This window comes from Sceloporus undulatus, chromosome 5 (genome assembly GCF_019175285.1).
Source record: "Sceloporus undulatus isolate JIND9_A2432 ecotype Alabama chromosome 5, SceUnd_v1.1, whole genome shotgun sequence".
NCBI classification, from domain to species: Eukaryota; Metazoa; Chordata; class Lepidosauria; order Squamata; family Phrynosomatidae; genus Sceloporus; species Sceloporus undulatus.
Window position 1 is genome coordinate 124,696,336 of NC_056526.1, and position 13,661 is coordinate 124,709,996.

General features: G+C 38.1%; 1 protein-coding gene across 1 annotated transcript in view; it reads left to right on the plus strand.

Annotated features, from left to right (window-relative positions):
• The window catches only part of TUSC3 (tumor suppressor candidate 3), a 165,644-nt gene that overhangs the window by 118,705 nt on the left and 33,278 nt on the right, over window positions 1-13,661 (plus strand). Inside the window, exon 7 of the mRNA XM_042470466.1 lies at window positions 10,366-10,429. Coding sequence (XP_042326400.1) covers window positions 10,366-10,429 — 64 coding nt within the window. The remainder of the gene's footprint in view (window positions 1-10,365; window positions 10,430-13,661) is intronic.

Here is a 13,661-nt window from a genome sequence, read left to right on the forward strand (position 1 = left end):
GGAGCACTAAATACCCAATACTCCTAATATATCACTAAAAGGCTGGGCAGAGCCAGAAAGAGAGCTAATGTCTACATTAAGCAGAGCTGATCAGCTCTGAGAGCCACTTTTGCTCTTTCACAGTTTGCACTTTCTCAAACACATTTGTGTGCATTTTTTCCCCACAACAAGAAGCTGACTTTCAGGGTTTGTTTTTTTTTTTTTTTTTAATGGCGAAAATACATTCCTCACTGAAGCAAAACCCTGCTTTTGTCCTGTCATATTCGGACAAATTTGTTTAGTGCTATATATGTGTCCCATAATATCATCATAGATGCTTTATTTCCCGGAACTCTCCATGAACCAACAGAGGATGGCTTGTAAACCAGCCTTAATCCATGGACCATCATTTTGCATACTACTGCTCTAGGGGAAAATCACTGCTGCTAGAAGCCTGTAGGATGTGGTTTTTCTTTTTCTTTTTTTTCTTCACATTATCCCACCCCACCCATTTTGCTTTTTTTGCCTTTTTTATGCAGGGTTTCAGGAGGGACCTGGGAGGCGTCAGGGGCTAAGAGGTCTATGGGCTCATGATTCTCACTTCTTGTAAAGGCAGATTTTAAAGGCAAGTAACATCACAATTAGACTTCCAGTAAAGTGGGATCATAAATGAAAATGTCCATTCTCTGCTATTTGCCAATGTGATCAACATTGGTGGCAGTCCTAAGAACAGGACCCCTAAAGCTGATTGTACTTGCATCTGGTATGGATGAATGCAGGCAGCCCTCAATGTTACCTTGTCCTAAATTAGTTTTGAAAGGTCAAAGCCAACATTTTAAATTGAGCTTGGAAACACATACACTGCCAACACATTTGGCACAGTATTGGTATGATATGATCAGACTTTTTGGCCTCAGTAAGCATGCTGGTGGCTAGATTATACATTTGTTAAAGTTCTAAACTGCCTACAATGTCAGCCCTATACAGCGTATGTAATAGTAGTCTGGTTTGGATGTACCCAGGCTGCTCTCTCAGTCATTCAACTACAATGAATATGGACATAGAGTGATTTGTTAATGATATCAAAGTCTCGTGAGAGTCAGTTGCACAATTTTGCAAAACATGAAGGGCTTTCTCTCTTCCTGATACTATCAAGTAATTAAAGTAAAAGCAAATGTATCCAGATTTATAGTGTGTATCAGCAGCAATTATTAGTTCAAGAAACAATGGTCACCCTCTTTGCCTTTTTACATGGTTGTATAACTTATAATTTATTAGTTCATATAGTATCACAGCTTTTTTCTGCTTCATCTATATCAAAGATTGTTCCAATGCTCTTTTTATGTAAATGAATGTCAGGTGATGAAAGCAGTTAGATGCTGGATGTTGTGTTTAAGGCTAACTGATCTGAGTGAGTGAGGTTACTTCTGCAGCCTGCCTTTGCATTTGGAAACTCAGATCAGTTTCTCCCTTCATGCCAAGTGGTCCTTGCCAAAAGGGCAATGAGAATAATCTCATTTAGCTGGAGGGCTGGCTGGCAGCTTTAATTTTGAAGCAGTGCTGTATGCAACAGAATCTGATGTATGAAACATCACAAAAGAAAACATTGGAATCAAAAACATCTGAAAAGAAAATAGGGTATCAAATAGCAGTATAGATACAACACAAAATATGTGCACAGCAAGTAATTAAATTCAAATGACTCTCCATGCTATTGATATAATTGAATTCTTTATGAATTTCTGAGTGTCGGTAGTATAACTTAAGATGCAAACACTGCTTTTACATATGTGAACTGTTCAATCTAACAAAGGGTAAAAGACATCAAATAATTAGAAGAAAAAATGTCTGTTGGTAATTTGAACTATGAAAAATGGCTGAATTTTAAAATGCAAGAACAAAGATGTCACAGCATTTCTGAAGACTTTGAAGAGCTAACCATGTATTAATTACTCATTGCACGAAAATACATTTAGGAAACCTGTTACCTCTCTTAAAATAAGAAAGTGGTCTCTTGTCACCCCCCTTTCAAATTGCCACCTAAGCACTATGTTGACAAGTACAGAAGCTGATGATTTTGTCTTGCCAGATGTCCCATAGGGAAAGGTTTAAGACCCACACCACATATGCTTCTGTACTGTAAATGCCAATATCCTAGGGCACAATTTTTATTAAAAAAAGAAATAGTACTCAGCTCTTACAAGTTTTTGAATGTTTCTCTTATAAGCCTTTGAATGCAATTAGCCTTTTAGGGGGGAATAGATGGGACAGCAAGGGTGGCTTGAAGCCGCCCCTTCCAAAGACAGATTGGGGCTGTGGCAAACACATGCTGCAGCCCCAATCTGCCATGAACCCAACCAAAAAAGGAGCAGATAAGATTCACTCCTTTTTCAGCCAGGAAAAAGCCAGCTATGCCAGCCCTGCCATGGCCTCATGGCAGCTTCATGATGCTCCGGTGGCATGCAGCATGTAAACTCTGTGCTGCCAGAGCATCATAAAGCCACCCACATCTGGGCAGGTGCCTGACTTCAGGGTGGCTTTGTGATGTGCGGCATCAAAATGCTGCTCCTAAACAGCCTGGACAGTAGTTTTAAAGGGCCATCTGTTCCGGCCTTCAATTTCATAAGTGATGTGGTAAGAGCAGAATAAGAGATTGTACAGTAAAGAGCACATTAAGTTTAAGAAAATGTTGTTGTATCTTGCAGGCTCTTCTTAGGCCTTATTGTATATTTAATAGGTACATACTTGTCCTTGGCAAGCAGTTGGTTTCAGGCCAGTGCAAACTATCCTGATGTAGATTTCAGAGTCCTGGGAGAGGAAAGAAAATATTGTTAGTGCCATGTGCGTAGGTCTATAGGTGAGTCACATAATTTGAAAAACTGGTTCTGGTGCCTTTTCAGGTCTAAAATGTAAGTGTGAAAATACTTTTAATGATCTTTTTCTGTGGCTAGTGGCTGGAAGTGAAGCAATTTTTATTTTCCACCTGAATTTTTCCTGTGTATCCTTCATCCCAAGAATCTGAAAGTCAGCTATATGAGAATTCTTGGCTCAAGAAAAATGAGGGTTGATTTCTACATGATGGTGATCCTGTATATGACTACTGGTTACATGCAAAGTCAGCCATATTTAAGAGCCTTCATCATCTGCAGTCAATATATACTCTATATACATTTCAGTGCCCAAGAAAAAGAGCTCCAGGGATTGTAGTAACTAACAAACTCTTGCAGTAATTTTCCACCAAACAATGTAATGCACACAATTTTAGGACATTATTTTTTTTTACCACATATAGAGCAAGAGCCTCCTGACAGTAAGAACTGTTCAAGAGTGGAATTCATTTCTGCAGAGTGTGGTGCAGTGTCCTTCTTTGGAGTTTTTTAAACAGAAGCTGGATGACCATCTGTCAGCAATGCTTTAATTGTGTATTTACTTCATGGCAGGGGGCTGAACTGGATCTCCCTTGTGGTCTCTTCCATGATTCTGTGATTCCAATAAATAGCATGCATCTAAAGTTGATTCAGAAAAGAAAGAGGCACTAGAGATCATATTGCAAACTTAGGTTGGCAAATGGAGGACACCATAGAATTTCAATTTCATAGAATTTCAAAAGAAAATCAGTTAGTATTACAGTGAAGCCTTTAAACTGTGTGGATAATGAAAAACTAAGGACTGATCTAAACAGCATGGAGTGCCACAATAGTTGATCATCCTGATGCATAGCCTATACTCTAGACAAAATGCATTGCCAGGACAGCATATGGAGAAACTGAATGGCTTTCAGTTGGGAAGGGGATAAGAAAAGACTGTGTTTTATTACCCTATCTGCTTAATTTATGAGCAAAACATCATACAGAAAGTAGGATTAAACTTGGAAGAAGGACATGTGAAAAGCAGGATTAAACTTGGAGGAAGGAACATCAATAATTTAAGATTATTGATGACACCATATTAGTAGCAGGAAATAGTAAAGACTTGCAGTGACTACTGATGAAAGTTAAGAAAGAAAATACAAAAGCAGGGTTACAGCTGAATATTAAGAGCACACAAATGACCATGGACAATGTGCACTGGCCCTTTTGGAGTGTTAATGTTTTAGTGGCAGTGATTTATGACAACCTAAATTAATATGCAACTTTCATATAAACATTAAGATACAAGTTGGCCAGTGCATTTAAATATGTGCATGAAAAGCTTATTAGGCAAGAAATTCCTCCACAGTCCGTTATTAGTGGGTAGGGGGGGTATTTTTTAAAAAAATACTCTGTGTCATTTATATTCTGCTTTCTCTCAATTTGGGATCCAGAGCAGATAATAATTTGAGTTAAAACCAAATACAGTTAACACCATAGCTAATAGAAATGTTTAAAAACAGTTAAACTAACAGTTACATTATAAATCATTCCTGAGCAAAATTCTGAGAAACTGAATCTAAACTTCACTGTGGTGCTACAGTCTTGATCCTGTGTACTTTATATATGGGGACCAGCGGTTTCAGACCTTATAAGGCCTGATGGCATCAGGATACCACTTATCCAGATGTCTTTTATTTCCCTTGCTTTTCTAAATATATATAGAAGTATAGTCAACTGGACATTGTGGGTGAGTGGATTTCCAGTCTTTTGTCTCTTTGTCTTACAAAATTTTACAAATGTTGTATGGACAATGTGGTTGCTGTTGTTATGTAACTTCAAATCAGTTCCAAGTTATGTTTTTGTTTGTTTGTTTTTTGTTTTATTTTTGTTTTTGGCAAGCTTTATTCAGAGGAGGTTTGCCATAGCTGCCTTCTTAGGTTGAGGGAGTGTGATTTGCCTAAGGTCTCTGAGTGGGTTTCCCATGAATGACTGGTGATTTCAGTCCTGATCTCCTGGAATCCTGGTTCAGTATTCAAACCACTACATTACATTGCATGAAAAACTATCAAACTGAAAATGAATTTTCTTAAACAGAGACTTATTGGTCATTAAAGATGATGAAATAAGAACGTGCACTACATTTATGTCAGGAATAGCTTTTGTCATTTTGGCTATTACTATTGGTAGACCTATAGAAATGGAGAACTAGCATTTCTCTCCTGTAGGAACAATGTAAACATTACATGTTGTCCAATGACCATTGAGAGAGTCTGTGAGTCTATTCTGAACATTTTATTTCACTGTCTGTTTGTCTAGTCTGGTAAACATGATGATATGCATTAGGAGCAAAACACTGGTGTTCAATGTGCACTCAGAGTGCCTCTTTGGGTGAAACTGAGTTTATGGTGGTAGTTGAGGACCAACACATTGAATGTCCTATAAATAAAAAATCTCAAAAGTGGCAGGGACAAGTGAATTAGGTCCACCAAGGGTCTTCGTGTGTGTGTGTGTGTGTGTGTGTGTGTGTGTGTGTGTACACCTTCAAGTAGCATATCAGTTTATGGTGACCCAATGCATTTCATAGAGTTTTCTTAGGCAAAGAATTCTCAGAGGTGGTCTTGTTGGTTCCTTGCTCTGAAATACAGCCTATGGTATTCATTGGCAGTCTCCCACTCAAATACTTTTTATTTTTATTGGTATTTGGGAACATTTTTGAGAAAATGTCATTTGTGGGGGGAAAACAACCCAGTATTATCAAGCAGAGAGCTAAAATTCTTGAGATTTTTTGTTCTTGTATGAGAGGATGAAACAAATGAAGATGTACATCCCTAGTGCTGAAATAGGAGAGAGTGCATAGTTACAGAGCTGATTCACCTATAGCTAGGAATATTCTCCTGGGACCTCACACATCATTGACACATAGAGATAGTAGAGCTCCTATATTACTCCAACCAATTCCACCACTGACTTCCTCATTGAAACGCTCTTGTAATTTTATTATTATGAACTGAGCTTAATCAGTAGATAACAGAAAATGATCACCACACTGATGGACTGTTGCTTTACCCATAGTAATTGTAATATAGGGTATCGTAGAAATTGGGACAGAATTATTACTCCTCAAAACAGGGGACTCCATAAGGAATCTTGGAGATACCACTTCAAGCTGCTGGTTGAACTTGGAGAATGTCATGCCAATTATACACTTGGATCCCAGAAAAAGCCCATATAATTGGTCCAAGCCAAGGTGGGCCATATATCTTGCCACTGTCTATGTTACTCACCTCTTGGCTAGGGCAGAGAATTCCCTGGGAGTCAGTCTATTCATTGATCAGATGGATTCCATCTACTATAGAAAATACTGCAAATTGCAACCAATAAAGTTGCAGCCATTTGCAGTCCATTCCATTTCCCACATTCCACCTCCTTGGGTCAATACTATAGAATTCTGGAATCTGTAGTTTTGTAAGATATTTAGCCTTCTCTATCTGTGGTGCAACAACAAACTATAAATCCCAAGAGTCTGCAGCACAGAGCCTTGTCTGTTAAAATTGTGTGACATTGCAGTTCTGCAGTGCGTATGCAGCTTTGGTCTACTGCCTCAGGAGATTAACTGTGTGAAAGAAGTGGTAGTCTATTTCCTCATAGTTGGTGCAATCACAGGAATGACTATTTAATTATTTGGTGGTGGTGGTTTTTAGCAGTAATTGTACAGTGGCCTAGCCTCCAGTAGTGAAAAAGTCCAATTTGATAGAAAAAGTTCCAGTTGATGTGTTGGTGTCTTGTTCACTGCACCATGTGAGAAAGGGCCATTTGGAATGCTGTGAACACTGTTCATCCCTATCTCTTTAAAAAGGAAGAAAACCTCTTTAACTTGGCTGAAATGCTGTCCCCTGATTCTGGCTTATTAATTTAAATGGAGTTTAATTAATGCCCCCACACAAACATCTCTAGATTATTATTATTTTTTCATCACCTGCACCAAGTAAGTGAAGCACAAAACCCATGCTGCTTTATTCAGGTATCAACACTGGAGACCATTGTAGCATCCAAAATATGCAATCATGTTTAAATTTTAATGTGGGCTATTGCAGAAGCTAATTGAATTGCCTTGAGGACTAAAATGTAACTCACACCGGTCTTGTTTCCAATTACCGTTTTCTATTTTATTTACACAGTTTAACAGGGAAAAAGGAATGAGCGCAATCTACATTTAATGTGAGTGTCTTACTGAACCGTGACAGATATCACTCTGGAGATCACAAACATATGCAGTATTTAGAGAAATTTAAAAATATAATCCATTATGGCTATCGTTGATTACTCCAGAGAGAGTGTGTGCAAAGTATATATCATCTCTGGATCAGTAATGCTAAATAAATCTAGGAGTGCACATAAATGATTAATTTGATTCGTGAGGAACATATATATGCATGTGGTTTTATTGGTTTTGATACACTAGGCAGAACTTTTGCCTCTTACCACCTTTGGTTAAATCAAAGTGAATTATTTTAAGGAGAACTGCAAACCCAAAGAGAGGTACCATTCACAAGCTTAGGGGTTTCTGGGATAAGATATAGCAAGCATTATTTAAATTTTATTGTATTGCTTTGGTAGAAGACAAGTCAAGAGCTTACTTGGATTCAGTACTAGCCATTCTTCTACTGCATATGACATACTCTCTGACCTTGGGTTCTCAGACTCTGTTCTTGACTGGTTTAAATCTTACTTGTCTGGCAGATCTTTTGCAGTAGTTGCAGGAGGTCAGACTTCTTCTCCTGTTCCTTTATCTGTTGGAGTTCCCCAGGGCTCTGTTTTGGGTCCCCTTCTGTTTTCTCTCTACACACTGTCCTTAGGAAAACTCATTAGCTCTTTTGGTTTTTCCTACCACTTGTATGCCGATGACACCCAGTTGTATCTTTCCACTCCTGACCTTTCTCCAAGGCTTGAACAGCAAGTCTCCTCTTGTCTCACAGCTGTCTCGCAGTGGATGCGCCATTGGCGTTTGAAGCTCAACATGTCCAAGATGGAGCTTCTTGTCTTTCCGCCTAAGTCCACCCTTCAACACTCCTTTTCTGTCTCTGTGTGCATACCTGTTCTCCAGAGTTCAAATCCTACGCTCAAACCACTACACCATGTTCGCTTTCAGTGGTCTAATATAATATAGTTTAGCTATAGACACAGGTTGTATTAGCATTTTACTTGCATGCAGTTTGCATTTGTATTTGTCAACTAGCATTTATGGTTGAATGAACAGGCAAAAATCCTTTCTAACAGGCTACAGTGAAACTGTGTGAGACAACTTGACTCAAACTAGAAAAAGATTTGGCATAATCGCTTTAAATGCCACCACAGTCATTGCAAGATTTAGGAGATGAAATCCTTGATCTTCTGTAGTGTTGTAAGGAAAAGATCTTTTGAAGCAGTGACCTTTTAGTATAGAGTTAAGTGTTACTGAAGTCTGCTGGGCCCTTTGGCCATTGTGACTTGCTGTTGCAGTGACTTTGATCACTAGAGTAGATTTGGAAAGGAATACATCACTTACCTTTGGTACAGACTCTTTTTATAGTTGCATCTGAAACTCAGCTAACATGTGAGGGCAAGTGAGTGTGCTGATTCAGTTAGGGACCTCATCTCTTTTTTCAGTGGACTTGAAAACTCCACATGCAGGTTTCAGTGTGAAAGTGATACAGTTAAATAATATGGCGGTACCTCAAAGAACTGTAGATCAGTTCATGGATGCTAGAATCATTCATGTAGATCTTCTGCATCCATTCACAGAAAGATGCTCTAGTGCTCATGTGCTTGTGAGAACATGTTGTGGTAGTACATTCTTCATCAGCGTGACACTGCTACCATGAAACAGTGTCTGTCAATATAGTTGTACCAACTAATAAATTGCTTAATTTTTTTGACTATTTTAAAGATGGTAAAATACTTAAACTAGCTTTATTCATAAGAGATATAGTTCAAGATCTTCACTAGGTATATGTCATTTTAAGAATAGTTGACTCATCAAACACTGTTCTTTTTTCCTTTTTAAAAGTATATTTTAAATTATTTTAATATTATTAATAGTTTTCGTTCTTGTGTGCCTTCAAGTCTTCAATGATCTTAGTAGATCCTGTCATGGGATTTTCTTGGCAAGATTTGTTCAGAGGAGCTTTGCTTTTGCCTTCCCCTGAGGCTGAGAGCATGTGACTTGCCCAATGTCACCTAGTGGGTTTCATGGCTGAGCTGGGAATCCAATCCTGATCTCCAGAGTCATAGGCCAACATTCAAACCACTCTGCCTCCATTGTTATAGTTAGAAACATACGAAAAGTCAGCATTAAAACACAGAAGTAAACTGTTAATAGCTTACTTCTGTGTTTTATTGTTGACTTTTATATGTTTTAACTATATCATAATCATTTTAATTTGTAAGATATCTTGAGTCTCAGTCTTTCAGAAAAAGTGGGGTATAGATGATGGATGATGATGATGATGATGATGATGATGATGTTGATGATGATGATGATAGCAGCCAATAAGGGCAGCTGAGAATGTGAGTATTTGGGTTTGAATGAGTGAAGCTGATTGTAGTTTACATTACACCAACTTGGATTGATGTAGCCCTGGTGGCCCAATTGTTAAATTCCGGTACAGCAGCCACAATGTTGTGATGTGTATCGAACTTGTTGGGGGCAATTGGCTTACACATTGTAAACTGCTTAGAGAGTCCTTAGTTCACTCTGAAGCGGTGTAAAAATGTAAATGCTATTGCTATTGGACTGTAGAATTGTATAACAGAAAATGATTGAGGAGGAGTGGCTATATTCTCTTCTGTTATAAAAGTCATTCTTACAGTTTGTAAATTGCAAAAGTAAAGGGCACTGTTCCATTTTCCCTTCAAGAGCACATACAAAAAATGACAAAACGTCAGCAACCAGGGGTTTGATGATCAGCCAAAGAATCCAGCTGTCCCAGTAGGGAAACTCCCTGGAAAAGAGAGCACATAGGGGCCAAGGCAAACATTTGTAATGCTAATTATCTTTTTAAAAAGCCAGTATTCAAAGTGTGGGTTTTGTTCTGTGTTAATGCTATCATTATAATTAAATTACAGAGGAAGAAATTGGCAAGCCTACGTTGCTTTAAGAACATAAGAGCTGCCTTCTTAGAGCAGGCCAAGGTTTCATCTAAACCCAGTGCTGTATTGCCAATAATAGTCCATCAGCTACCTCTGAGAAGTGTGTAAGCTTGGCAGGACAGCAGCACCCTTCCCTAGCTGTTTCCCCCAACATTTTTGCTTATTTTCCTAAGTTAACATTAATTAAGGTGCAACACTGTAGCTGTGTTTATGGGCCTTCATCATCTTTTTATGAAACTATGTTCATTGTAACTTGTTTTGCAGGTTGGTAAAATTTTGCTTTTAATTCCCTTTATGCATCATCTTTTTGAATGCTGTCCTTGTTTCAGTAACAACAAACAACAAAATTACATCATTTTGTGCCACCTAATCTGTTATATGTTTTTTTTCTCTCCCTGTTTCTCAGAGCTACATACATGGAAGCAGCCAGGCACAGTTTGTTGCAGAGTCTCATATTATCCTGCTCCTGAGTATCCTTCAAATGTTGATGGATAGAACAAGGCAAGCCAAAGCAGAGTCCGCTATTAAATGAAATTGCATTGACAGTGAATAGCATTGAGATTTTGAACAGGTTTGATCATTTTCTGCCTATTTACCTTATGATTAAGATGATGCCCAATATTTTTGCTGTAGAGAATCTACAGCAATTTTTGCTTCTCCTCACCACCCCCTTGTACTGCAGTCATTTCATTTTCTGCATTCTACCTGGTTTCCTGATAGCATACTATCTGTTCTTATTCTTTTGTATCAAAATTCAGACCTGCTTATAATGTACTGACATCAGTTCATAGTGTCAGTGATGGTAGTCATCAAGCAATAAGCTGACAGTTTTGTCTCTTGATAAACCTGTCTGTCTTAACTAAAAAGAGTTTGTTTGTATAGTCTGAATATACAGCTTAAAAGTGGAAGCCAGTTTCAATTTCATGCCTATGAGCTCATAACATAGGCATACATGTGTGTGCACATGTGTGTGTATATACCCATGGACCTCACTGTGTGATCAGGTGTCTACCCCTGTACATCTTAAAGTATTAAGTGGATGGATGGATCACAGAGGCAAAGTATGTATCATCTGTGTATCCACTCAGACAGTGCATTCCATACAGAGAAGCAAATAACAGCCAGACAGGAAATGGATTTAAAGACCACATCTTATTAATAAATAGAATATAAAAAGAACCTGAGTGGGAATTCCATTCTGAACAAGCCAGAAAGCTCAAACAAGCCATTGAGAAGGTCTCCCAGGCCCAGAGGAGGGAAATGTAAAATTCATGCCTCTTCCCTAGGTCCTCACTGATTCCAATGTAAGGAGACCTCCCATATCAAGCCACATCGGTACCTTGGAACTGTGAATGGGCAAAGAACGTTGGTACAAATGGAGATCTCTGATACTGTCCCTAGGTTCCCAAAGCTTGTACTGCAAGACTTAGGAACCACCAATCATCTTTAAGGTGCCTATGGATACTAATCAATCCAAAACCCCATGAAACCCCTAGACAACGCTACACAACAAGCCAAATATGACCAGATTATTCTAACCAGTATGTAATGTTTAATCATATTTTGACTAAATGCTTCTGAAATCAAAAGGGAGAATGGATGGATGATTAATCCCTTTCCCATCTCCTGCACTACTGTGTCATCCCTCCTTGTCTAAAACTCTCACACCAGCTTGAGGTTCCCAGCAAGTGAGGCTTCTACACACACTTGGATGAGTGCACCTAAGCTCATAACTATATACCTCCCTTGGCCTGTGCAAACAGCTTCATCTCTTAGAATAGTTCCCTCAGTGTAGTAATTCAAGTGACGTGCAAAAAGTGTGTGGGTCAATATTTTTTGATGCAAAGCATTTACAATTGGGGAAGGATTTAAAAATGATTCTCATATGCATTCAAATGTTTTAAAAACAGATTGTATATTTTGTCTAAACTGCTATATTTAATTTATAGCTATTGCAGAGTTGTATGATATTACTAAAAAAAGTTTTCCAGTATACTCCAATACTTTGCTTTTATCTTTCAGATTTTCTCTATTAGTAGTACATAGATAAATTTGAAGTATTTCACAAATGGAAGCTAGCTAAATGTATGTGTGTGTGTGCACGCGTGCATTTACACTACTGCAGTAGGTTCTGTTCCTCATATAGAGCAATTTACATAATTAGAGAACATGCCTAGAATAGGGGTGTATATTCTTGCTTGGTTCATTCTTTTGCATGAGCTGGAGAAACTGATGGTTTATTTTTAATTTATTTCTGTTTGCTTGTATGATAGGAAGATAATTTCCTACCAGTAGTGATGAGAGTTCTCACAACTGTGAGAATTATTTTTGCACAAACTGTACAAAACTAGGATAGCTACTGCTTTCTTGCATGGACCTTTTAAAATGACAAGCACTGGTGGGTTGTTTGCATCTTTTCAGGCAATCAGACAGTCCTTTTTTGTGCTTGCTCTGTGTGCATGTATTTGTGGGTGTGGGTCTGGGTGTTGGATTAGCTTTGCAAAGGAAAAGACACTAGCACTGATCAGATACATTTTGTGTAAATATCTAAAACTCAACAAAAACCACCCTCCTTGCCTTGTCACAGTGGAAGCAACAATTTTTCAGGGGTCAGTGATGGACTCAAGAAGAATACAGTTGGTCCTACATATTTGTGGGGGATTGGTCCCTTGCAAATAACAAAAAATAAAGTCCTATTAGTGCCAGTGACACCAACATGCACACAGCCATGTTGGCATGCTGCATGCAGGCACCGTTATTGACAACAATGAGACGGAGCCATTTGCCAATGCTCCATTCAACTAAAGGCTAGTTCTCTGATATGGAGGGCTGACTGTACATAATTTTACAGAAATACTTCATAGCCCTAGCCTCGACACAACAAAAATATGAGCAGTCCGTTGTTATGTGTGTTGAAGCTCTTTCTGTGCACCAGGGCTATATTTTCTCTTTCAGATGCCTTAATTGGTTAGTGGAATCCCCTTCCACACTGTTGTTTTCCTTCTGTAGATGTAAGAAAGCCACTGGACTTAATATGTCATTCTTATAACTTTTTTGGTTTGTATAAATTATTTAAACTAGGCTGCCTACTAAAATTGTTGATAGAACAAATAACTTCACTTGACATCTTAATGCATCATCCAGCATAAGTCTTGAAGGTTTTATTTCATGATCACACCAAAAGATGGACTGCAAAAAGATTTCAAATGCAATCTGCAGTCTTCCTTATGAACATTTATTAGTTACACTTTAGAAAATTTATTTTCTTTATCTTTTTTATAAACATCAATAATTATTAGAAGCTCTGATTTCTTTTCCTTTAAAAAATATTCATATCAAACAAAAAAGTGATGAAGTCAGTGTGCATAATAGTGCTTAATGGAGTCAAACACTTGCTTTTTAACTCAATCTATATAATGTGTGTCAAGTTGTTGATTTGTTAGATGCAGTATAGAGGACATGACAAGACTTGCATATTTATTTTCTTATCCATACCTCATTGTCAAACTGTGTGGGAAAGCTACTTGGTAGATAGCCTTCAGACACTCATCTAATTTGCATTTGGTTGAATCACCCAGAGGAAGCTATCAATTTATCTCCTCCTCCAATAAAACACTAAGTGACTGTGTTGAAAGGCAAAGGTCTATAATCTGTTTCATAAAACTTAATAACATCACAAACAGTATGCTGACTCAGACTGAG